Source organism: Rattus norvegicus, chromosome 6 (genome assembly GCF_036323735.1).
Source record: "Rattus norvegicus strain BN/NHsdMcwi chromosome 6, GRCr8, whole genome shotgun sequence".
Lineage (NCBI taxonomy): Eukaryota > Metazoa > Chordata > Mammalia > Rodentia > Muridae > Rattus > Rattus norvegicus.
Genome location: NC_086024.1, coordinates 137,499,267 through 137,524,352, shown reverse-complemented (window position 1 = coordinate 137,524,352; position 25,086 = coordinate 137,499,267). Strand labels below are relative to the sequence as shown.

The following is a 25,086-nucleotide window of genomic DNA, read 5'->3' as shown; positions in this document are numbered from 1 at the left end:
GAACCTGTAAGTCAGCCCCAATTCAATGTTGTCCTTATAGGAGTTGCCTTGGTCATGGTGTCTGTTCACTGCAGTAAAACCCTAAGACAATGGCATAACTCCAGTGGGTTAATTCATCAGTGAGTTCATGGCTTTTACCTGAGGCCTGGTTGGAGGAAATGTTGCACTGAGAGTGTGTCTTGAAGTGTACCTTATCCCCGTCTCTGTCCTGCCTCCCTTCCTTCCTGAAGGAATGCCTTCCACCATGAAGCTTCTGTCTCACCATAGATCTATAATAATGCAGCCAGCCTGGCCATGGACTAACATCTGTGAAACTGTGATTCAAAATAAATCTTTTCAGTTCTTTTAGTTGTTTCATCATGGAGATAAAAACTCAGTGAGATATGTCTCCACAGTGGGGACAGCCTGATGTACCCCAAATGTTGGGGATGGCCTAATGTACTCCAGATGCAGGGAATAGACTAGTATCCCTCAAATGCTGGGGAGAGCCTGAGGTACCCCAAATGGTGGGAATAGCCTAATGTACCCCAGATGCTGACACATCATTCAAGGCCCCTAGATGTCATGGTGAGCACAGAGCAGAGGTGGTACTAGTTAAGATGTGTCCCATTCAGTCCGGAGAAGTTCCCAGGGGCAGTGACCGAGTGTGTCTATCTAGAATGCTGGGGTGCCGTATGGGCTGCTCTGTCTCTGGAGTCAGGAAAGAGGAAGTACTGTGATTCCTAGGTGCCCTGGCAGCTCTGGAATGCACGTACTCAGATGGTTACGTCTGGGTACTGGGTAATATACCAAGTCTGCCTTGCATATGCTTGCTGCACTTGTTTTCTGAGTGAGCATAACACTGTATCCCTGTCCAGCTGAGCTCAGGGTTGGCCACCTTGGTCATAATGGCCATATTGCCCATCGTGGAGACACACACATCATTGCTTGATTGGACAATAGATTTGCTTTGAGGCAGGCCATGTTTCAAAGGACCTTGAGTCACTTTTCTCTGACTTGGTGTAAGCCTTTTCCTCCCACCCTGGGAAATGGGCTCCGCTGTATATGAGACCCCGGGAAGTTGCTCTTTGTGCAATCTTGGTTCTGTCTGCTTCTGATTTTCGTCTCATGGACCCTGTGCTGGGGGCAAGACTCCTCTTACAGCGCACTTGGGTTTTGTTCTCTAGGAGGGCATCAAGTAAGCGGAGGTCAGTGGGAAAGGTCGTCATTAGTGACTAAAAGTAACAAGGAAGAAGTCGAGACGGGTGTAATGACCTCTCTGTGGCTCACTGACTCCTGGATGTTTATTGCGTCATGGCTCCAACTGAACACACACCACGGGACAGTCAGTCATTGAAGGCCTCCATTTTGAGCACTTGGGCTCATTTCAAAAGCAGAATTTTTAAAAATGTACCCAGTGTTGATTTCACCCATCTAAAATTGTTGTAGAATTCAGAGGGCCAAGCTGAAAACGTACATAGAAAAATAAAGGTATAGAAAATAATTTCAGGTTGTTTTGTTGGAGACGTTGGTGGCACTGCTGAGGGTCTTGGCTGCGGCTCTCACTCATGGTGGTACACCGCGGTGTGGCCTGCTGGCTTCTGCTTGGCCTCTAAAACAACTGGATCATGGACTCTCTGGACTTTCCAACGCCAACCCATTTGACTGAAAGGCAACACAGAGGACAGAAGAGAGACCATGAACGCAATCGCTCCTCGGAGGGGTGGGGAGATGAGAGCATCCTCATAACCACAAAAACCTGAGTTTGATTCCAAGAGCCCAGGTTACAATGCTGGCCTGGTGGAGTACCCTGATAATCCCAGGACTGGGGAGGCAGAGTCCTGGGGTTCGCTGGCCAGCAAGTCCGGCCCACTGGGCGAGTTCTAGACCAATGACAAAGGCTGTCTCCCCCCCCACCCCACCCCCGAAGCTGGGGACCAAACCCAGGGCCTTGCACTTGCTAGGCAAGCGCTCTACCGCTGAGCTAAATCCCCAACCCCGACAAAGGCTGTCTTAAGAGGAGGTAGACAGTGTTCCTGAGGGTGGAACCCTGAGGCTGTCCTCTGCCTCTGAATACATGGATACACACTTTACAAAACGTCCCTTGTAGCACGTGCTTTTCATCCCTCTGGCAAAGGGGCTGTCTGTTCACCAAGCAGAGTAGGTTTTTTAAATAGTCATTTTTAGATTTTTAGAATTTTAGGTATATAAGCGTTTTTGCCCGCATGCATGCATGCATGCCACATACACGCTGGTGCCCACAGGGGCCAGAAGAGGCCATAGGATCCCCCTGGGGCTGGAGTTACGTGAGCTGCCACGTGGGTACGGGGAGCCAAACAAACCCTGGTCCACGTAACAGCAACACGGCTCTTGACTGCTGAGCCACCTCTCCTGCCCTAGAAAGGGACCATTTAAAACTGTATTGCAGGGTTGGGGATTCGGCTCAGCGGTAGAGCGCTTGCCTAGCAAGCACAAGGCCCTGGGTTCGGTCCCCAGCTCCGAAAAAAAAAAAAAAAAGAAAAAAAAAAACTGTATTGCAGGCCCCGTAATGGGTCACTCCTCCTCAGGCAGCAGAAAGCAGCTCCTGTCCTGTGCTTCTCCTTGCCTGAGCCCTGGGGATACACCCTAGTCTTCTCTGGATGACAGGGCACATACACACTGCCTGCTTTTTATTCCCTAGGCTACACTCAAGGCTGAGTCACTGGGCCCCAACCTGGCTGGAGCCGTGGAAATGACCTACCCCAGATGACACCTGCTCCTAACTCCACCACTTCCTGTCTGTTCCATTCATGTGGTTACCACCTCGGGGTTCTGATTTCTCACTAGGCCTTGTGTTGGGGTACAGGCCCTTTGGGTGTACCCAAGGCTTAGGGCGTGGGGGTAGGAGGAACCCACCTGCAACACCCAAGTGATTCTCCACGAACCGCACATAGCTCTGGGCCTGCGGGGGCAGGTCCTCCCACTTCCTGGCCCCCGTGGTGTCAGCCTTCCATCCAGGGAGTGTTTCATACTCCACCTCCACCTTCTGCAATATCTCCTGGTTAGCTGTGGGTGGGAGAGGGTGGGGTCAGCAGGACCCCATAGACCATCCTACCTCAGGAGGTGGTTGTCTTCTGACCTGGTGACTTGGCAGACAGGAAGCTTCCGAGGACAAGTGGCCCTGCTGGCTTTTCGGCATTGGGCGGCGATCAGGGGATTGCTGTGGGGCTCAAACGTTGGCTGTGCCCCTTCCAGCCAGGAAGCAGGGACAGTTCTGAGATACTGGCTAACTGACATTCGCTGCATAGCCACGGAATTGTCAACGGGGAAACTCTAAGGCACAACTGGACAGTATAAGGGACTCTAGAACCCTGAAGCCAAGGTGTCTCTAAAGGTACCTTGCTGCTTGGGACACCCAACTCTGTGCTGGGACCCCATAGCTCATAGTTGATGTATTATCCCTTGCTAATAGAAGATGCTGGAACAGGCATTCTCAAGCCTCAGAGCCAGACAGTGTCTTTCCTGGGTACTCCACATAACTTTAGAGCCCCAAGACACCAGCAAGACTCTATGAACTTGAAGGGTCATCCTTTCAAAGGTCAGGGGTCACTAGGGTCAACAACCCAGGCTGGTGGGGATGCACGTGGCTCAGAAGCCAAGGGACAGGGCTGAGTCTGTCTGGGTTTCCTTCTTTGGAAGCGGCGAGCAGGAGGCAGTTTGCCTACAGTGCACTGCAGGGGAGGGAGTTTCAGTTGACAAGATGCACCTCTGACCTGAGGCTGACAGGCATACTCCAGATACGTGAGGAACCAAAAGCCAGAAAAACGTCCCTGTGTTGAAGAAGAGACAGGGCCGGAAGGCACCGGAGCCAGGCCAGACCCTTAAGTGTCACTCAGGGTTGAGGATACAGCTTTGGGACTAAGCCTCTGTTAGTCTAGGCCAGGCCCTGAGTTTTACCCCCAGCACCAGAAAACAAAAGAAAAAGGAATCTGCCCAGAGGGCAGGCTTTCTCATCTGAAATGCATTTTCATAGAGATCCATGTTTTCTGGAGCAGCTCGAGTCGCCTCAGTTCCCAGGCTGTCCATCTTCCCAGAGGCGGGCCTTTCTAAGGCTAGCGAGGGTCCCCAGGAAGTCAAGGCCAGTGGCAGGGTGGGCTCCCTTTCAGTCCTGTCCCAATACACTTCCAAGCCACTAGAAGGCCCGAGGCTTCCCAGAAATGGGCCCGGCCTCCCCCAAGAAACGGGGAGGTTAAAACCGGGAGACTGCCAGTCTTTGGAGAGGAGCAGTGGCCCTCAGAATCTCAGCCCCTCCCGTTTGCCTGCTGGGGGCAGAAACGCCTCTTTTAGTCACCTAAAAATTAGTGCATGTCTATTCCAGTGCTCAAGAAAAGTGTCCGAACAGCCAAGAAAACTCAGGTTTGTCTCGCTTCACATACCAGGGAAGTAGGGGATCCTCTTCCCGTTGAGCTTGTAGGAGATACCAACTTTAATCTCGCTCAGGACATCCAGTATGTCCAACTTGGTCAACGCCAGCCTGTCCCCGAAACAAGGTACAGACAAAACGAAGAAGAGTTATCCTGTCATCGCTTCTGTCTGGCTTTCACCCTCCCCTTTCTCCCATTGTTTGCACTGAACACAGGATTAGGGGATTCCTCCAGTGCAATCCTTGAACAGGCTAGCGGACTGCCTGTTCGCCTGCCTCTGGGCCTGAGCCCCGAGTCTGCTGTTTGTGTGCCCCGACGAGAGAGCCTTGTTGAAATCTGGGCTTTCTCTCTTGCCAGCGGGTGCCTTCTCTGCCCAGTGTTCTTGCACGTTTGCCCTGTAGCATGGGACTTGTGAGGTTTACTGCTACAACATGGCACCCACTCTTCCTTCCGCCTTCCCAGGATGCATCTGCTCAAGCACCACTCCAGAGCAACATGGCCCTCCTCGGTATTCTTCAAACCTGCCTTGTACTGGAGTTTCTTCCCCACCCCCACCCCATTTTTTTGCTCCCCTCTTTCCACACAGACGTCACAGATAGATCTCATCTGGCTGTGCCTGTTCTGGCTGGATGTGGGGTGCAGACCCGTGCTACCCTGAATCTTCGTCACAAGGCCTCAGCTACTTCTTCACCAGCTGTATACTAATAGCTACCTATCAGTTCTTTTCCCGCCCAGGAAGGCTCTGGTTATCTTAAAGCCACTGAGACCTTCTAATGCTGAGGGGAAGCCCTTGGCTCCCTTATGGAGCTGGAGAGAAGACAGGGAAGTCAGCATCCTGTGAACTCTCATTCTTCAATCAATCAGACCTTTGAAAAGACCCTGAGGTCTACTCTGTGCTCCCTGATACTCCTGAAGAAAATGGTCCTAGTATTCCAACTGAGAGCATCCTTGGGGGCCCACAGGGGTGGGGGACCTGGAAAGACTCCTGTTGTTGCTGGAGGGATGCCTTGCTTTTAGGCCCTTATCCAACCTTGACCCCTTCTACCTTTGTCTCCTGACTGTTGGAGGCTTTCATGTTCTTCTGAGAGAGCCTTTTTCATTGGGGCTCTGTATCCTCAGGAGCATTAAGTCAGTTCCAGGGGGACATGGAAGCTATGAGGCTGGTCCATCTCCGCACCTTCAAAAAGCACCTGGAGCCCTGCCTGCCTTCTGCTTCCCAACTTCCTCTCAGAGTTCCTCCTGTGGGATGAATGTTCTAGAAATGCCAGGTCCTTCTGGCTTAGAAACTACCACTGTACTTTGTAGGATGTCCCCAAGCCCTGCAGACAAAAACAGTGGTCATGTCTGCATGTATATGGTAGGGAATGAATGCCTCCCAAAGATGCTGGTCTTTGAAGATGCTCTGTCCTGGCCCTGGTACTTCAGCTCAGGATCAGCCTCACTTCGCACTAGATCCCACACTTGGGCAGCTTCACAGTAACTCTCACGTGACCATCGCAGTGATTTCGGGTTGGTCAGGATGGAAGTGTAACCCAGTTCTGGGTTTGCTCCACACCTATGGCTACTCCCCAGTGTTAACTTTGCTTTGGGGAGGGAGCTCGGTTGGATGGAAAGACTCCACACAGACGCTGGGGCCCCAGTCCCTGAGAGGAGTTCCACTCGCACTGTGGACTTTGTGATCGGAGAAGACTCCTATGTGATGTAGCTTTGATGGGGCCCAACCCTAACCCTAAGCCCGAGTATTCAGGAGGGCACTTACGCAGTGAAGCCGTTGACCATGTGAGCGTATCGGAGGATCATCAGGTCCAGCCAGCCACAGCGCCTCTTCCTGCCCGTGGTCACGCCCCACTCATGGCCACGGTTCTGCAGCAGATCTCCAATTTCCTATGTGACAATAAAGGACTGCCTGGGCCTGCCATGTTGGACACTGGCCAGGACAGGTGTGGCGTGTGCCTACTTGTCTCCCGTGCTCCTGGCTCTCCCTCCTCTCCATCCTCTTGTAGCTGAGGCAGTCACACAGGACTTTGCTCCCCGGTATGGTTCTGAGAAGGTCGCACTTGTTTCCGAAGCCTGGCCTGTGTACAGAGGCACAGGCAGCCCACCCCCTCTTCTGTTCTGTTTAAGGGTGGGCAAGTGAGGGTGGGGCCTTGTCCTGCAATTTGGGGTGGGGAGCAGGATTTATCTCCCACCCTAAATATGGCCCAACCTCAGGCCCTCTCAAACACTTCCCTTTCCTCTTATATTTTTGGTTGTGAGCCTAGCCTTTAACGGCTGAGCCATCTCTCCAGCCCAACACTTCCCTTTCCTGAGAAAAGAGTCAATGACTCATCCAAATCAGGTGTCAGGGGAAGGTGAGGTAAGGAAGGCCAGGTAAGCAGCTCTCAGAAGTTCCAAGAAATGCTCCAAGGCTAGGACGGTGGGAACACGGTACTGCTTTCAGCCTCTAAGTTGATGCTGAAGGTACCCACCTGTCTGTGGGTCTCACATGCTTGAGAGGAAAATGGAGTTGTGAACACACACACACACACACACACACACACACACACACACACACACACGCCCTTTTATGAACTATGTTGGTCACGGTGTTGGAACAGACTTTAAAGCCTCTAACACCTCACCCCTGAGCTTGTGCTGTAAAAAGACCCAACTAGGACATGGAGAATTGTTTGGTAGGCTCCCCTCAGCAAACCTACAGCTCCACCTGACACAACCCCAACCCCCAGTGCTGGAACTCACGTTAATCTGTTCCGTGGGGAAGGCACCAATGCCCACGCGGGTGGTGTAGGCTTTTACCACACCGTACACATCACCTATGTTCTGGGGCGGGATGCCCAGGCCTGTGCACACGCCACCCACAGTGCAGTTGGAAGAAGTCACAAAAGGGTAGGTCCCTGCGGAACAGAACGGTCAGCGGACACTCACTACCCTGTGCAGATCCCAAGGCCCATGAGGCTTTCTCAGCGAAGGGCTGTTGGAATCCCCCTGTGGCGGTAGTTCTCAACCTGTTGGTGGTGACCCCTTTTGGGGGGTCAAATGACCGTTTCGTGGGGGTCGCTGAAGACCATCAGAAAACACATTTACATTTCTATTGATAACAGTAGCAAAATTATGAAGCATCAAATCATTTTATGGTTGGAGTTGCCCCAATACAGGGACTGTATGAAAGGGTCACGGCATCTGGAAGGTTAAAAACCACTGCTCTATGGCGGTCACTAGGGCCACCAGTCTGGGGGCCTATGCTGGGGCAGTGGCCTAAGGGGTGCTGTGTAAATCACATAGGAGCCTGTGCTAAGGTGGCTCCCCCAACAATCAGGGCAGTAGACTGGTGTGCTAGGGATATGAGGTGCTGGCCTTGCAAGGCTCTCTTGTCTCACATCCGGCCTCAGTCCCAATTCCCTCATCCTAGTTCAGCCCTTTTGTTGCTCCCTTATGTAGCTGAAATTAGGCAAACAGGACAAGGGGATCCTCGTGATGAGTGTGGGCAGTACTCTGGCCTTGGAAGGTGGCCTGTTTCACTCAGCTGTTCCATGACTTTTTTTTTTTTTTTTTTTTTGGTTCTTTTTTTTGGAGCTGGGTACCGAACCCAGGGCCTTGCGCTTCCTAGGTAAGCGCTCTACCACTGAGCTAAATCCCCAGCCCCTGTTCCATGACTTTTTACAGTCCCCAGCAGATATGAAAGGGCTCTCAGGGTGGAACGGCATGGTGCAGGACTCACCGAAGTCAATGTCAAGCAGGGCGGCGTTGGCGCCTTCCACCAGGATCTTCTTGGGGGGACCATGGAGTGCCTCATACATGAAGTAGACACCGTCCCGAACCATGGGTCTGATCCGCTCAGCAAAACCCTGAGAGGACCATGCAACCACATGAGCTGCAGAGGAGCGGGGTCCACAGAGCCCACAGGAGCTGAAAGCAGGCAGCAGTACCTGCCTGGGACTTTTGTGCTCCGCCCAGGTCTGCCCACCCCCATGTGCTTCCCCGGTGCCTGGCCCAGTTTACCTTGAGCCTTTTGAGTTGACCTTCCACATCTATTTCCAGGGTGGGGAACATAGACTGGTGCTGGTGGGCCAGGTTCTTGAATCTGTACAGGTAACCCTCACTGTGACCCTCTGAGGGACCACACTGGACCCGATTGCTCTATTTCCCAGCGTGTCTCCCACCACCTTTCCACGTGGGCTGTGGGAGGGTGGGCAGACCTACCTGGCAGAAAACTCATCAAAATCCGACAGGAGGTCACAGATGCGGAGGCCCGTCCGGGCAGCCTTGGAGGAGTAAGTTGGTCCGATTCCCTTCTTGGTGGTGCCGATACTAAAGACACAGAGTGGATGCTGCTGAGGAGCCTGGCTGATCCCACCCCAGCTTCTAGCAGACCCACGGCCCATCCCAGGAATCAAGGCCAGAAGGTGAGACGGAGCCTGGTCTGGATGCTCAACCACTGCAAGGACATGCAGACAGTTTAAGCTCATAGCAGGGTGCAGGGTGGGTGGGGAAGAGAGTCCTGGGGTCCAGCATCAGGGCTTCCCCTCTCTGCTTCTAAACATTGGCTTGGTGCCTTGGCAGCAAGAGCACTGTCACAGTGTGAATGCCACACACCTCATGTCTGCCCAAGTGACCCCAAGTCAGCCAACTGCTCACTGTCACCACTCATGTCTTGTGTGTGTTCGCGTGACAGTGTGCTTCCGCTAGTGTGCATATGTGACCGCGTGTGCACTTTCGTGAATAATTCACCCGTATAGGTGCAAGTACACATGCGTGCTCATGAATGTGAACATTTGCGTGCGCGTGCGTGCATGCGAGGGCACGTGCGTATCCGTGTGCCATGTGCACATGCAAGCACACATTCATGCTCATATATGCACAGTTGTGTAAGCAACGTGCCTTGACATGTACATGAGCGCTGTGCACCTCTGCAGAGTATGTGCGTGTGCCACCCTGACAGCTCCCCGCCTGCATCCCCGGCATGTCTGGAATTCTTTTTTTTTTTTTTTTTTTTTTGGTTCTTTTTTTCGGAGCTGGGGACCGAACCCAGGGCCTTGCGCTTCCTAGGTAAGCGCTCTACCACTGAGCTAAATTCCCAGCCCATGTCTGGAATTCTAACAAACATTTCTGAGTGGACCGGAGAGCAAGTATCACTTGTGGAGGAGTGGGCATTGGGTGCTACAGTGGTTGCTGGCCAAGCAGGGGCAGTCAGGCCAGTTCAGTGTTTGTCGTGTTTCCCTGTGGGATGTGTACATGCTCGGGATGGTGCCAGCCAACAAAGTCAGGGTGTGACCCCCAAGGCTGGACTCCCCTGTAGTTCTTGCAGGTTCTAATCTCACAGGACCCTCTAAGTTGGTTGATGCTCAGACAGGACCTGCACCCGGGCCACCAGAATGAGGAACTGGAAGTCCCCAGGGAGAGGAAGAACGGGTGGCATGAGGAACTTACTTCTTCCCCTCTTGTGCTTGCCGTTGCACTTCCTGCAGCCCGTCCACTGCCTGGTGGAAGTCGAACACTGTCGCCCAAAGCAGCACACGGGCAGGAGAGGAGCAGAGGACAGAGGTTTGTGAGGGACCTCACTTTCTGAATGGTGTCAGGAGAAGGGGTCAGCGGTGCCTAGCTGGGAGCAGAACCCGGGTTCCAGAGTCCCAGGCTCCACAAAGGGTAACCGAGTCTGACCCCGGCTTTGACCTCGCTGCTACCTTGAGGCTCATTAAAAAGAGTAAGGCTCAGCAGTACATGGTGCCAGGCAAGCCCTCCAGGGTCTCCTGAGCCCTGTACTGTGGAGGGGGTAAGGAGAGGCAAACCCCAGGGCCCCATGGGGACCTTACCAAGGTGAGCCCGGTCAGAGATGATGAGCCGCTTCTCCCAGTCCTTCAGCCCTGCAGGGATATGGCAGAGATGACAGATGTGTGCACTCTTGGGCGATGAGCGCCATCCCCCTCAGTGCTGCTGGTTCAAGTGTGTGGCCAGGTTCCGAAGGACACATGCACTGCACAGCAGCCACAGCCACAGCCCTGCTCTGGTACTTGATGCTCACTACGGCCCCCGGACTCCAACCCAAGAGACACCACACCCGTGCTAGATCTCCTCTTGCTTCAGCCTCCTTCCCGGATGTCCTGCACCTTGGAGTTTTAGACACTGTAGGCAGTTTAGAGATACTGGGCTGCCCAGCTTCCACTCCCTCGTGAGGGCTCTGCTGTCTGCTCTGCAGAGTTAGCGCGCAGGGAGCAGCCAGGGAGTGGGCCTGTGAGTGGGGCAAGGCCATGGGTGGCCTACCTTTCTTCTCGTTCTTCTCTGCCTCTTCAAACAAGCCTGGCAAGTGGATGACCACACCATTGCCTGCAACACAGGGCACAGAATCACGAATATTTACATTTCAAATGGTGCTGCTAGACTGCAAGAGCAAACAACTCAGGTGCCTAAACCCGGGTGATGGACAGCACAGTTACAATCAGGGACACTGGGACCCAGGCACAGACGATATGAATCCCCACAATCCACTTAGGTGAGGTCTCAAGTTACCCACACTCTTGTAGACAAGAGTAGAATTTCAGCGCCTGGACCTTGGGGGGAAGCAGAGGGTGGGCAGGTGGCCTGGCGTTTAGGGCTCCACAGTGTTGGCATGGGGATTGGAAAGTTCTGCAGACAGGGGTAAAATGCTACATAAGTCTCAACCCTGGGCGTTGAGCACTGAGCCTGCCCCAGATGGTGATAGCATCTTAGAGGGTAGTGAGGCCTCTGGAGGGTGAGTGGATACATAGTTGCAAATGTCCTACGCTGGTATGTTCCTTATTGACAGTGGAAGTGAGCTGTCAGGAGGTCTGGAGGACACCGGGATGCACATACAAGGAGTGTCCCAGGAAGCTGCGCACTCAGCCCCCAGCTGTCTGAGACAAGGGCAGCTATGGAGGTGTCCTGCTTAGTTTTTGTCTTGACACAGCCTAGGGTTACCCAGGAAGCAGAAACCTCAGCTTAAGAACATCCTTGACCAGATGGCCTGTGACCATGTCTTGATTGCTAATTGGTGTAAGAGGCCCTAGCTCATTGTGGAGGGTGCCATGCTTAGACAGGGGCCTGGCTGTGTAAGAAAGTTAGCCGAGGCTGGGCCTGGGGGAGCATGCCTTTAATCACAGCAGTCTAGAGGAAGAGGCAGGGTATATCTCTATGACCTAAGGCTAGCCTGGTCTATATAGCAAGACTCAAAGAATGAGGAGGAGATAGATAGATAGATAGATAGATAGATAGATAGATAGATAGATAGATAGATAGATAGATAGGCAGACAGACAGACAGACAGACAGAACTGGTCATGAATGATCCAGAGAGTGAGAACCAGTAAGCAGAATTCCTCCTCTTTGGTTTTTGTTTCAGATCCTACTGAGCTTCCTGCCCCAACTTCCCTCAATGATGAACTGTGACCTGGAAATGTAAGCCAAATAAACTCTCTCCTCCCCAAGTTGCTTTTAGTCAGGGTGCTTTAGCAACAGAAAGCAAATAGGAACAGAGGCTGTCTTCCATGCGGTGACCTGGTGACCACTGCAGACCAGAGAGGAGGGACTGAGCTTTAGACACAGTCAGGGTCTCAAACCCACAAGTGTCTCTCTCCAGGTTAGCCTAGCAGGAAGCCATCTTTCTAGCCTACAAGTAAGGAACCCAGATGCCCCAGCACCCCACGCATGCCTCCAGGGATAGCCTTTTCCATCCAGCACACAAGGATGCACCCTGTTTTATGACTCTGATCTCAAAACAGCAGCTTAAAGCCCACTGGAAGCATGACTTGCTGGCTCAGAGTCTCAGCACTTGGGAGGCTGAGGTAGGAGGCTCATGTATTTGGAGCCAGTCTGGGTTCTCGAATTCTCAAATCAACCCACTTCTCAGTGTGAGGATAAGCCAAGGCTAGACTTGGCTTTGGAGCAGGTTCAGGACTGCCCTGGGCTACCTGAGATCCTACCTCAAAAGCAAAGCAAAGCAAAGAAAACAACACAAATCTAAACTACTACCTCGGTGACAAGGGGAGGTCAGCTGACACAGGGGACTTCTGAGTGAGCAGAACATTCTGGAATCAACCGCGTGGCCTCAAAACCTTTACAGCGGGTAACTTAATATACTTTATTTTATTGTATTGGTTTTGTGTGTGTGTGTGTGTGTGTGTGTGTGTGTGTGTGTGTGTGTGTGTGTGTGCTGTGCCTGTATATGGCTGAGCATGTCTGGTGCCCACGGAGGCCAGAAGAGGGTGTCAGATATCCTGGAACTTGAGTTGCAGACACTTGTGAACTGCCACCTGTGTGCTGGGAACTTCTGGAAGAGCAGCCAGTGTTCTTAACCACCAAGCTCTGTCTACCCCTGACAGTCGTTGAGTCTTATAATGTGTAAATTATGGTTCAATGAAGCAGTTCCATAAGAAAATAGGAACCATGGAGAAATGTGGACCCTAAAGGTTCCCAGAACCCTGCCAGGACCCTGGGGGCTATCCTTTATCATGGAACAACAAATACAGGATCCTCAGAGTAAGCCCACGCAGCTAGATTCACAGGCTGAGAGAGGGAAGCACATGGCTTTGCCAGAGAGGGTCTGGACCGAGGAGATTCAAACAAGCAGAGATTGCAGTTGCTCTCAGGAGGAATCCTACGCTAGCCTCGTGGGGTTGGCCATGGCATAGGTTTGGCAGAGGGAGGTGGAACACCAGTCCAGATAGGAGTGACTCAGAGATTACACAAGCCACAGTGAACATAAAAGGTCACCCAAATGCCACAACATCTTGAAATAACCCCGCAGCAGAGAGGCGAGGAGTGTCGCAAGCCAAGGGTCAACACAGGCTGGTGCTCCTGCTGAGTGACTGCTCTGAGCGGCACCCTTTGGGTGAGCATGGCACCCCTGCTCTTGAGTGAGCTTCCAGAGATAATTGCCAGCCGCTCTCCTGTCATCAGCTCCAAGCCATCCCCCAGGGCTGAGTAGCACATGTGGTGGGTCAAATGTGTCTTTACTGTGTTGTCCCACCAAGGAAGGGTTCTGGATGAGTAGAAGCAGGCTGATAGGTTATTTCCTACAGCCTTCCCAAAAGACAGGCGGCGCCATTTTCTGCCGCTCTATTGAGACACACATGGAGAGACTGGCCACCTTGGTAGCTGGGGCTCCCCATTGTAGAAGGTGAACACCATCACCGTCTGGACTGGGAGGGCTAGAGACAGTGTGTACTTAAGAGGAGGGACTCAATGGAGTCTCAGATCTGACTCTACCCACCCCAGCCCCTACCTTGCAGATTTCCTTCCTCTGCTCCTACGCAATGGGCCAGACCTGGGCTATCTGCTGGCTTCTGGACAGGCAGTACCTTGCCTTTGCTTCCTGACTGAGATGTGGGGGTCAGATAAGACACAAATCTATCAACCAGTGCTAGAAGAATGAGGACAAGAGGGGCTGGGGATGAGCTAGACAGGAGGGGGCTCCTCTTCAATTACTAGAGAGACCACGGGTAGGGGAAACCTTGTCAGGAATCTGGAACAGCTGTCCAAGGGGGTGATGGCTATAACAGTTCAGGCAGCATCAGGAAAGCACAGCTATATATGTGCTCAGACTGTTCCCAGGCCTATGTATTATGAAGACACACTGTTACACACTCACCCCCACACATACAAACATATCCATACACATGAACTTGAACACACACACAGAGATAGGTAGGTAGGTAGGTAGATAGATAGATAGATAGACATATAGATAGATAGATAGATAGATAGATGGATAGAGAGTGCTCCACAGAGCTTCCACTACCCTGACTCCTGCTGACTCTGGGCTCTGAGGACAATTTCTGGGTGGGGGCTCCAGGGGAGCATATGGGACAGTCTCAGCCCTGGGGTTTGTATGGTAAGACTCCCCCCTCTCCACACACACTGGGATCTTGGTTCAGAGGGTCAGGCTGGAGCTGCAGGGGCACTCACCAATGAACGACACGGCCTTGGTGTTGATGATGCCGCTGGGTAACAGGTGGAAGTCATATTCCTTGCCATCCACCACAACTGTGTGCCCGGCATTGTTGCCCCCCTAGAAACAGAGACCAGAATGAGCCGCTGGTATAAGACTATCCCACAGGGGCCTGCCTAGGACCCTAGCCTCACTCGAGAGCCAGCTCTCTCCCTACGTGGTGCTTAAGGCCCCGGTGTTGTCCAGCCATAGGGCTTGGGCAAACTAGGTCAATGGTCAGGGCCTTGGGCTGAGTTAGTGTCTGATGTTGGAATGGCCAGAGATTAGATGGAGGTGCTCAGGCCCAGCCTGGTTCCATGGTTTAGTGCAGCTCTGGCAGGTAGACCTTGCTGAGGCCCCCTCTCCACCAGAAAGGAATGAGGAACTGATGAACAATCCCTGTGGAAAGTGCAGACTCAGACCCCACAGCCCAGCTTGCAGTCCTCCTCACCAGGCCCTGTCCTGGGTAAAAGTGAAAGGTCATCCTGTTTTAGAGAGATTCCCTCTTCAAGCTGAATGAAGGTAGGCCCGCTGGGATAGGGCTTTCAGGGTGGGGAGAGGGCCCACACCAAAGATAGGCTTCAGGCTCCAACATCCTTCCATTAGTCAGTTACCTGACCACAAGTACACAGCTACACACCCTGGACACTGTGTCCTCAGGCTCCCAGAGGCTCATGGTGGTGAGTCACTAAAGCTCTCTTGCCTTTGACTATGGTATCCTGTCACCCACACGAGGGTGGGAAGGCAACTTAGAAGGTCTCTGTCCATCAGGAACTTGTAGTCTGGGTGTGCTGGTGGGTGTGTGTGTGTGGGGGGCAAGGCACAAAGGCCTTCTAGAACAATGGTTCTCAACCTTCCTAAAGTTGCGGCCCTTTAACACAGTTCCTCATGTTGTTGTGAGCCCCCAACCATAAAATTATTTTGTTGCTACTTCATAACTATAATTTTCCTACTGTTATGGATCATAATGGAACACATCTATGATATGCAGGACATCTGATATATGACTCCCAAGGCGATCATGACCCATAGGTTGAGAACCATACTGTTCTTGTGGACTTTCAAAGGCCAGCAGAGTTATGGGCTGCAGTACCAAATCCCACCTGCAGATAGCACTGTGGTCCCCCTAACTGTACAGTAGAGAGCAGTTGTGCTCACAGCAGCTTAGGGACCCTGAAGCTCAGCTCTAGCTCCCCTTTCTGTCCCAGAAGATACGTAGGCCAAACACATGACACCTTTGTTAACTTTGCTAATGGAGCCAAGGTGTTTTGGCTTTCACACATCTTTCCCTTGCCTACTAAAGCAGCATCCTCAATGAAGGTTCAACTCCGTTCATGACCACCTCTAAGCACTAGGATATGAAGGATCACATCCACCAGCTCCTGCTGAGGTAGGCAGCAGAGGATGCTGATGCTGAGACCCTGAGTAAGGGCCTCTCCCTCCAAAGTCTTCATTTTCCATGAGTTTTAAGAGTAGGCCCCAGACCTGTATGCCTTAACTTCCTGTTCCTTGTCTGCCCTCTGTGAGGCTTATCACCATGTAGATGACAGAGATGGGTCTGCTAGAGGACAACCTCATGGTGTGGACTCATACACCCAACTATTTTTTTTTCTTTTTTTCGGAGCTGGGGACCGAACCCAGGGCCTTGCTCTTGCTAGGCAAGCGCTCTACCACTGAGCTAAATCCCCAACCCATACACCCAACTATTAAAGAAGGTACTCTATGCAGTCTGTCCTCAAGCCTTGAAAAAATTCTGCTGGAGCTGTTTGCAAGGAGGTACCCTCATGTGCCTGGAGCTACCCAAGGATTAGGAGCTCCCTGCAAGTCATATTAAGCTGATCCTTGGGTAGCTCTAGGCAGATGAGGGCACCCCATTGGGTGGCAGATAGTGTGGCCTTACAGCCTCTGTAAGCAGGTAATAGTGACCCTGGGCTGCCAATGGAGCAGGAGAAAATGACGCGGAGCAGGCCAGAGGTTGTGCTGGAAAGAGAACTACCTAAGAAGGGCCCCAGAGGGACTACTAGGAAGAAGATAGTATTTGTGGGTGGGGCATGAAGGAAGTGGGAACTGAGGGAGCTGCCTGCAGCTCTGGTTTTCAACTTGCCACCAGCTAGGTACAGCAGATACCTGTGTCCTGCTCCTGAGCTTGTAAGGTCACATCATCGGCATGGAGACAAGCCCATGAGGTACAAGACTTGGGTTTGGAGACTGTATCCATGCTTGACTTTGCTATGGCAGATGCAGAATTGCCACCACCACCGCCTTTCAGTTCCCCAAATATGGGAACACTCACAATCCTGTTTCCTGCCTGAGGCAGTCAAGATGGTCTCCAAGAACAGATGTGGAAACTGAGGTCCCAAGAGAAGACAGGCTTGCAGCCTAGAGGGATAAGCTCGGCTTGGGCTGGCAAGGCCTCCAAGGACAGCAAGGTGGCCAACCTGCCTTCCACTGTGGCTAGGTCCAGGGAACCCAGACACCCCAGGAGGGATGCTCTCTTTGAGTGCCCAGGGCCACGTCAGCTGGCTTGGAGACACAGACAGCAAGCACCCGCCTGTCTGTGTTGAGGGTAAACACAGGTGCCTAGGAACAGGCCTGACTACCATGGGCCAACAGATATCAGATGACCTCAGTGCCAGAGCCCACTGCAATACCCAGGCACCAGGCGCAGGCCATTGCTAAGACATCCCAGGACACTGGGCTCCCAGCAACCCTGTGGAGACTCAGGGTCATAGTTTCCCTCTTCCCATTAAGGTCTTTGACTGACCAGCAGCACAGGCACAGTTGGTGGAGATGGAAGCGAGACAACCCCTTCCCCCATGCTCTCACACACGCACGCACGTGCTTGCCATTTCTTTGACTTTACTAACCCAGGCCAGACATGCTATCAGATCTGGGCATGATAAGAGTCACCAACCTCTGCAGAGGATGTGGGATATTTAGACCTCTCCAGTACAGCTGATTAGACATGGCTCTCAATGCAGGAGGTTGGGTGAGAAGAGGCAGAGGTCAGCTCTGTTTCTGAGGCTCACTAACCCCCTTAAGTTGGTCAGCTTATGAGGGCCCCATGGAGCTCTACACAGATGGGGAAACACCGCCTATGCTACTGCCAACTCCAGCTCTGGCAGATGGAGAGGTGTCCAGCCTCAGACTGCTCTAGGGAACCTTAGAACTCAGGATCTCACTGACCCCTCAATACCAGGAAGAGTTTAGCAGTGTCCAAGCAGCACTGGCCAGTGTATGTCAGGAGTAGCCCATAGATCTGTGGCCCCCTGCCCTGCTCTCCTGTGGGAGCCTTTGGTCAGGATGACCCTTGTTACTAACACTAAAAAGGACCTGTGATGTCAGAGCCAAGTACTTGCTCAGGCTGCCCTTCATGGGAGTCTGATGGAAGAAACCAGCTGCCTAGGTTTGCAGAGGGACACCAGGCACTTGGGCACAGCCTTCAGGGTCTGTCAGCAAGGGCAGCTCCTCTCCGCCTACAGTGTGAATGGTGTGGAAGCACTGGAGGCATGGTCACCCCAAGGCACACCAAGACACCTCCTACCCTTGGCCAGGTAAAGGGAACGGCTACACGGACAACTCAAATCACACACCTCAGGATATCTGTACCATAGAGATTCACACCAGGGCCCAGGGTCAGGAGCATTCAGGAGCCTGCTGGGCAGGGCAGGGTAGCCCCACTAGGTAAATCCAGACTCCTCCCAGGGTGTTTTCTCCACAGTTCAATTCTGAGGACTTGGTGTGCACTGAAGTCCCCCTAGTGCTCTTCAACAGCCTAGCTAGTCGGCCACTCAGTGCCCTCAGGGCCTGGCATCCAATTAAGACAAGAGACTTTCGTCTTTGGAAAACAAGGAGGGACCAGAAGCAAACCAGATCCTGTTCCAGATCAACTTTGTCCCAACCTCTGCTTTGCCCTGCAGTTGTGACCCATATCTTCAGTGGGAGGCAGGGAAGGGTTCTGGGCGCAGGCCCTGCAGGGACATCCTCTGACTGGGCTGTGTATGCAATGGTTGTGGACATGCATTGCAGAAACCAACACCCCTTTCCTCTGCCTATCCACACCCAACGTCTACAATGCTTTTCCTACAGTCATCCCATCTTGTGAGCATCTGGACACAGCTCCTCCCGACTAGCCAGGGCTCTGTCGGTGCAAAGCAGAGGATCTCAGGGCTGGACGTCACCAACTAGTGTCCCAGTATCTTCTTTCAGGACAACCCCAGGGCCCTGCTGGGTAGAGACCTGGAATAGACTTCCCTATCTAGTTAGGCCCCTCCATCCAGGAAGCCTGTGTGTGGATGCAGAGCACCTAGAGGACAGGGAGAGGACCGAGGCCTTCCTATTCCTCTCCCTGTCCTCTAGGCCAGGACCTTCCTTCCCCTCCAGGTCCCTGGACAGGGGCTGTGGCATTTCCCTCCACCAGGGGGTGCTATGGGCTCCTGCCTTCCAGTCTGCTTTGTTCCTATTCTGTCCTGGTATCTGTAGGTCCCTGGAAGGGTACAGAGGTGGCTGAGGTGGCTAGGAGGCTCCTGGGTAATTAGGACCTCTGCCTCTTCACAGACAGCAGGGGAGGACTCTGCGTGAGCGACATGTGTCGATGTACTGTGCATACAAGCGGCAAGCTAAGGAGCAGGCGTTTAGCTCCCAGGGCTCCTGCAGCTCTGTTTCTGGTTCACCTCGACTCCTCAATTCTTCCAGCATCTGCAGGGGTTTCTGCTCTTACAACTCCCAGTCTCTCCTCTCTCTGCCTGACCTAGGGTGGAGTGTGTTATGAGCTTGCAGGACTGAGCCTAGTTACTAACATGTTACAAGCGCCACAGTCTAGTCCTGGTCCTGCTCCTGTCTGTGCCTTCCTGAACTCTCGCTCTGGTTCCTCCCTGTGCCAGAGGAGAGGGGTCCCCAGTCCTCTGACCTGCTGGTGCCCCTCCCCTCTTGACCCACCTTCTAAGAGGCCTGGGAAGGATGGGGTGTCAGGGCCTTCATTTTCTTCCAGATCTGCTCACTGTTGTACAACTCACTTGCTTCTTTCTGTATAGGGACAAACTGGTCTGGGCAGGAATATGAAAGTCCTTCCTGAGGTGACATGTGGCTATGTGACCCTGGGAGTTCTCTCCTGGAGACGCTGCTTGGCCATCAAAGCCATCAACACGTGCAAGCATGGGGAGGCCTGCTTCTAGAATCAACAGCAGGCATTCCTAGCACACGGTTGTGGCGCCTCTTACTGCCAGAGGCCCCTGGAGGAGCCCGGATCCAAGGCCATGCATTTCCCTCTGTGTCCCCTTGGAGAAAGCTCCAGAGCACCCGCAGACTGCCAGGCAGGTCCTGGCATGGGACTTCGGCTCTAAGTGTGCCACTCTCCTAGAGAAGGCCCCTGGGATCCCAAGCCTTGCAGTCACGGCCACAGTTGTCTACTACTACCTGGGGCCAGCCCTTCCACAAGCATGGCCTCAGCTAGACAGCAGCGCAGACATGGGAATGGTACAGGGGTTCACGGTAGAAACCAAGAAAGCCCCCAAAGCAGCCTGGTACTGGGCATGGCCAGATGACAATGCCCTAGCACCCTGAGGATTCTGACCCTGCAACCACTTGGAAGGAGAGTCTTAAATCCCAACAGGCCTGTGTGGCAGCCTGTCAGTGCCAGACAGGTTACTGCAAGCATCAGAGAAAGATTACTGTGGGCATAGAAGGGAGAGCCCAGACTAGCAATGGAATGCATCAGGAGGTAGCAACCAGCATGCCCACCAGGTAACAGGTACATCGGACCCATCTGGAGGAGTGTCTGGACACAGTTGGCCAGTCAGGCAACTGAGGAGGAAACATGGAGGGCACAGAAAGAGGAAGCCTGGGTGGAGGTGTCTGGGACTCCAAGAGAGAGGAAGAGAGAGCAAATCGCAAATCCCTCAGCTCAAGAGGCAAGTGATGGCCTCGAGCTGCAATGCACCCTGAGCAGGAGGTCAGGAAGACTCTCCTGGAGGCGAGTGAGGGGTGGAATTAGTAGAGGAACCAGAGAGGAAGACAATGCAGCCCCCAGCAGCCTCAGAGATGCAGGGTGGAGGAAGAATGCTTATGTGTCAGGAGGGGTGGGGCATGGGTCAAATCAGAGCAGAGACATAGGGAGAAAGAAGAATGCAGGCAGGACTCAAGGCCAGAGATGCTGGCTAGAGGGTGCTCCTGGGGGTCAGCATCGCATCCTGACTCATAGAACCCCCCAGTTAAATAAGGGTAGTTGGCAGTGGTGGACAGAGTCAAAGCCCAGGGTAGTGGAGACGGAGAAGTGTGGAAGCCAGATTTGGAAGATAGCCCCATTGGCATGAGGGGTTAGGGGGTAGGGCAGCTCATTCTCCAGAAGCCATTCTCCAGAACGGGCAGCCTAGCTAGCTATAGAGCCCTTTCAGGTTGCTAACTTACTATGGGGGGGGGGGTTGGCTTGCATTCTTGTCTTTGCCAGCCCTTTGGCTTGGCTTCAGGGTGGCCTCTTGAACCTTCACTTGTTTCATGCACCCATTCAAAGCCAGAGGCAACTTACCTAGATCCTCCCACCCCGCCAGCCTCCAATCACACAGGGCTGGCCATAGGGGACATTTGGGAGGCCAGTGGCAGGCAAAGAGGTCCCTGCCAAGGGGAAGGACAAGTGCTAGAAACCAGAATCACCAAGTGCTTGCAATGACCCAGGGGCTGGGCACCCAGGGAGAAAGGACGGGAGGTGCCTTCCAGAGGGGGCTGACTCTGTTGCCTTGTCCATGGAGCAGAGGTGGGGGGGGGGGAGAGGGTAGGCCTGTGCCATCATGGTGGCTTATGATGAAGGCTGTAAGGGACTCAAAGGAACAGCTATCTTGGTTCTTCAACTTCTCTGAGCCTCAGTTTCCCCGCCTGCAGAGGAACTCTATGGGAGGCTCCTGACCTGCTAGTTCACTAGAGACTGGAAGAGAAACATGTCTCTACTCTCATGGATCCGCTGGGGAGGTCAGGTGGTAGGGAGAGATAGCCCATCTGAGAGGATGGCTGTGGTCCCACTCTGTTTTGTGAAGGTCCTGTCAGGTTAATGGGGATCTTGACTTGGGCATAGAGCAAGGACGGACCATCTTCACCCAGAACTGTGTCCACAGCAGGAAGTGGAGCCCGGGATCATCGAGGCACACTACGGGACTTCTCTGACAGTGCTGACCAAAAACCAGCAAGTTGTACGGAAAGACTGTAGGTGCCACTGGAGCAAATGGCCCCGAGGGAGGGTGGGGGCTGTGGTGCTGGGTCACTGGAGAGAGCAGGACTACAGGCCACTGGGAGTATATCCCAGTTGCACACACATAGCTGGACAAAGCAAGCAAGGTGTAGGGGGTCGGAGGTCCAAGATTTGTCCTTAGGACCCAGAGACTTCAAGAGAGAGGGGTGAACAGGGTAAGAGAGTGGGCTATCTCCTCATCCTTGGGAGAACTTCCAGAAAGCCACATCCCCAGCTGGGCAGATGTGGCCCAGAGAACCAACCTATGCCTCCTGAGCCCTGCTGAATCCTTGGGAACTCAGCGAGAAAGCCAAAGGCACAGAACCAGGAAGAAAGAACTCCAGCAGGTGTCCCCACCTTCATTTGGGTCCGCCGCCATAAGTGTGGCTCCAAACCCATATGACAAGAGTATCTTCCTTCAAACTGAGCTCTCTGTGCTGAGGTTAACACCCCAGAGGCAGTGTGGTTGTCCGTTGCAGCATGGCACCACAGAGACCTAAGGAGAGCAGGCTAGTAGCCCCAGGAGTATACCACCCACTGTTCAGAGCCATTCAGAACAAATATGGGTGCTCAGAGCAGCTTGCAGCACAAAGCCCCTCTCCGGCCTTCTCTGAGCACTACCAGCCACTGGGTCACCCTGCCCGGGAAATCTGTGGCTCCTCCATTCTCCATGTCAGCCAGGACCCCTTTAAACTCTGCTTCAGGTCCTTAACCCTTTCTTCCTCTGGGTTAGACCCTTATTTTCATCCTGTCTCTGCTGGCTGACTCACCAGGGACACCCCCTTCTCAGAAAGCAGCTCTCACCCTTTGCTGAGTCTTGGGGTGCTTCGACCCACCCCGTTGGAGCGCTCTCCACTGGAGGGCCCACCGTCACTGCCCTGGAACGTCCTACCCCTGAGGATCCCATGTCCCCAACTCAGCAACTTATATTTTTAGCTCGGGATCCTGCCGTTGCCCTGGGAAGGAGGTGGGTGGGTGGTGGGAGGCCAAGAGCTTGGTGTGAGAGGGTGTGTGTGTAGGAAGGGAGGTTTAGTCGGTGGGGAAGGTGCTCCTGGAAGGGAGGAATCCAAAAGACTATGACCCACTCAGGGCACAGGAGGAAGGGGTTCGTCTGGATCCCGGGGAAAGGGAGAGGTTCGCTGGGCGGGTTAGGGAGGGACTCGGCGCCTGGCCCGCACCTGGCAGCGACTGACGATGTCGGCGTCCGTGGCCAGCAGGTCCACCACCTTGCCTTTGCCCTCGTCCCCCCACTGCGCGCCCAGCACCACGGTCACGCGGGAGCCTGTCGCCGCCGCCTCCTGCTGCAGCCGCCCCCTCTTGACTCCGCCTGTGCCGGGGGGCCGGTCGTTGGAGGCTCGGGTCCCGGACATGCTGGCTTAGCTCCTCCGCTGTTCTGGGCCAAGCGAGAGCCCGCCGCCTCCAGAGCTCTCGCTCCATTAAATGCGGACGCCTAGAGAGGGGGGCGGGCCGGGGGCGGGTCCTGCGCACGCGGTGACGCACCTCGGTGACCTGTGGCCACAGGTCTCTGTCCCTGCCGCTGTTGCTGCAGGTGGCGCGCACTTAGGGTGCAGAAGCCCCAACACGACTCAGGCAAGCAGATGACTCAGAGCACCCGAGGACGCGAGAGGTGCCAGTGCTGCACGACCCGGACTCTACCCCCGCCCACTGGCCGGCTAGGACAGGGTTCGGAGTTGCAGAAACTGCAAAGATGGCTGGTTTTTAAGGCGCAAGAGAGTGGTTAGCAAAAGCAGAGCCACAGAAATGTTTCTTTGCCGCTAATCTGGAGGATCTACCTACCGAGTCACCCGTTTTCCCGTTGTGAACCTTAAGTCCAGGATTGGGAGCCAGTCTCCTGAGAGCCGCCCAGAAAGTCACCTTAACTGAGGATGACCTCTCTCCACCAGGCCACATAGTCGCCCCTGCTGGCCTGGGACGTACAGCTCTGGGGTGGCTGTAGCTAGACCAGACCCCAGTGCCAAGTGTATGACGAAGTACCCCCAATCGCCCGGGTCAGAGCAACTTGAAGGACAAAGGAACAGAGCAGAATCCAAATTTCCAAGAGACCCATATCAGACAGGGGACAATTGCCTCTGCCACTCCTGGGCTCCTCCAAGGACGCACTGCTTTGCCTTGCTCTTGCTCACTCCTGAGGTAGATGAAGCAGGTCAATCCAGGCTGGAAACAGGGATAAAGGAAGACAGACCCTGGGGCTGGGAGGCCTGTGTGGTGCACCCCCCACTGTGGGGGGTTGTCCTTCCAAAGTGTGCTGACTGACCGGGGTACAGGTTCACAGAGCTGTCAGGCTCCTTGTTGCCCTGGGGGCAGTTCTCAGGCCTGTCAGAAGTCCAACGAGACTGGACAAACCCTCTGGGGGCCTGACCCCCACCAGCCACCCTGGGGAAGAGAGGCTGTTCCCAGCCAGCCTCAACCACACTGCTACTACCTTTTTGGCTGTGCAGGTCATGGTAATCTGTGACTTTTGTTTCACATAGGGATATAGACAATCTCTTCAATTGCTATGGCTGAAGCAGTCAGGGGCTTGGGTGTGGACACTACCTCTCAGAGGAGACTTACACCCTTTATGTGGCGACTACATATCCTTGTCCGCCTCACTCAGTGCTACAGTGGGGAGGGGACAAATGAGTAGAAGAGGGATGTAGAGTTAGTGGTTCAGGCCACAATCTCCTGAGAAGTGGCTGGGGCAGGCAGAAATACCGGACAAGGTCTTTCGGGAAGCTGTGCCCGGAAGGAGAAGCAGGCAGAGAAGGCTGATGCAGGAATGGAGATGAGTGAACAGAAGATGGGGCACAGCAGTTTCTGAGCAGTGAGGGAGGAGAGAGGCAATGAAGCAAGGGTTAATGAACTTTTTCTCCAGGTGAGAAAGAGCATGCTTTAAGAATGCCCACATTGGTGGGGGGGGGGGGTGGCTGGCTGGAGAGGTGGTTCAGTGGTTAAGAGCACTGACTGTTCTTCCAGAGGTTCTGAGTTCAATTCCCAATGCCCTCTGCAAGTGTGTCTGAAGACAGCGATGGTGTATTCATATACACAATAAATAAAATCTAAAAAAAAATCTAAAAAAAAAAGCCCATGTTGAATGTCACTTCAGTCACCTTAATGCTTGCTTGCCCTTGGTCCCCGGGAGGTATTGTTGCAGGCCTGAAAGGAATCCTGGCTCCCTTTCCTGGGGGGAAACCTGGGGTTCTGGGTGAAAGGTATGAGTTAGGGTTCAGAGGGACCTACTATGGGAGCTTAGATGGGTCCTGGGCACCAACCCTCCTAAGCCTGAGTCTATAAATAGCTAAGGGCCCAGATAGAAAGGGGAGGGCTTTTCTAAAAACAGCTTCACTCAGGCTCAACAGCTGGGGCCCTACCAGTCACAAGGCTCAGCCGGAATTAGCACCCCCACCCCCTCAGTGAGCTGGGTCCAGGATGGTGGGCAGTGTAGCAGCCACTAAGTTTGGGGGGGGTATTCTGGCTCTGCAGCTGTGTGACCTCAGACAAGTGGCTTCAGTTAAGCTTTGCATAGGCTTAGGGGGAGGGCATGCTGGC

The 25,086-nt window shown here is 53.6% G+C and overlaps 1 protein-coding gene across 2 annotated transcripts; it reads right to left on the bottom strand.

Moving 5' to 3' along the window:
* Positions 1-1,265: 1,265 nt before the first annotated feature.
* Positions 1,266-23,804, bottom strand: Adss1 (adenylosuccinate synthase 1). 2 transcript variants are annotated; one of them, XM_039113409.2, is made up of 13 exons: positions 23,335-23,804; positions 14,300-14,402; positions 10,641-10,703; positions 10,193-10,243; positions 9,810-9,876; positions 8,583-8,690; positions 8,382-8,463; positions 8,101-8,227; positions 7,122-7,276; positions 6,142-6,266; positions 4,395-4,492; positions 2,875-3,024; positions 1,266-1,644 (listed from the first exon to the last, which is right to left on the bottom strand). In XM_039113409.2, the coding sequence occupies exons 1-13, from the start codon at positions 23,446-23,448 to the stop codon at positions 1,592-1,594; spliced, it is 1,296 nt and encodes a 431-aa protein (XP_038969337.1). In that variant the 5' UTR covers positions 23,449-23,804; the 3' UTR covers positions 1,266-1,591. The 2 variants fall into 2 exon arrangements, with proteins under 2 accessions (XP_038969337.1, XP_003750285.1); XM_003750237.5 differs by having other exon boundaries at positions 22,716-23,419.
* Positions 23,805-25,086: the final 1,282 nt, after the last annotated feature.

Coding starts and splice junctions, on each gene's coding strand:
- Adss1 (XM_003750237.5), bottom strand. CDS start 22,907: ATGTCCGGGACCCGAGCCTCCAACGACCGGCCCCCCGGCACAGGCGGA. Junction 10,704..14,299: donor CAAGGCCGTGTCGTTCATTG/GTGAGTGCCCCT, acceptor CCTGTGTTGCAG/GCAATGGTGTGGTCATCCAC. Junction 8,464..8,582: donor TTTGATGAGTTTTCTGCCAG/GTAGGTCTGCCC, acceptor TTACCTGTACAG/ATTCAAGAACCTGGCCCACC.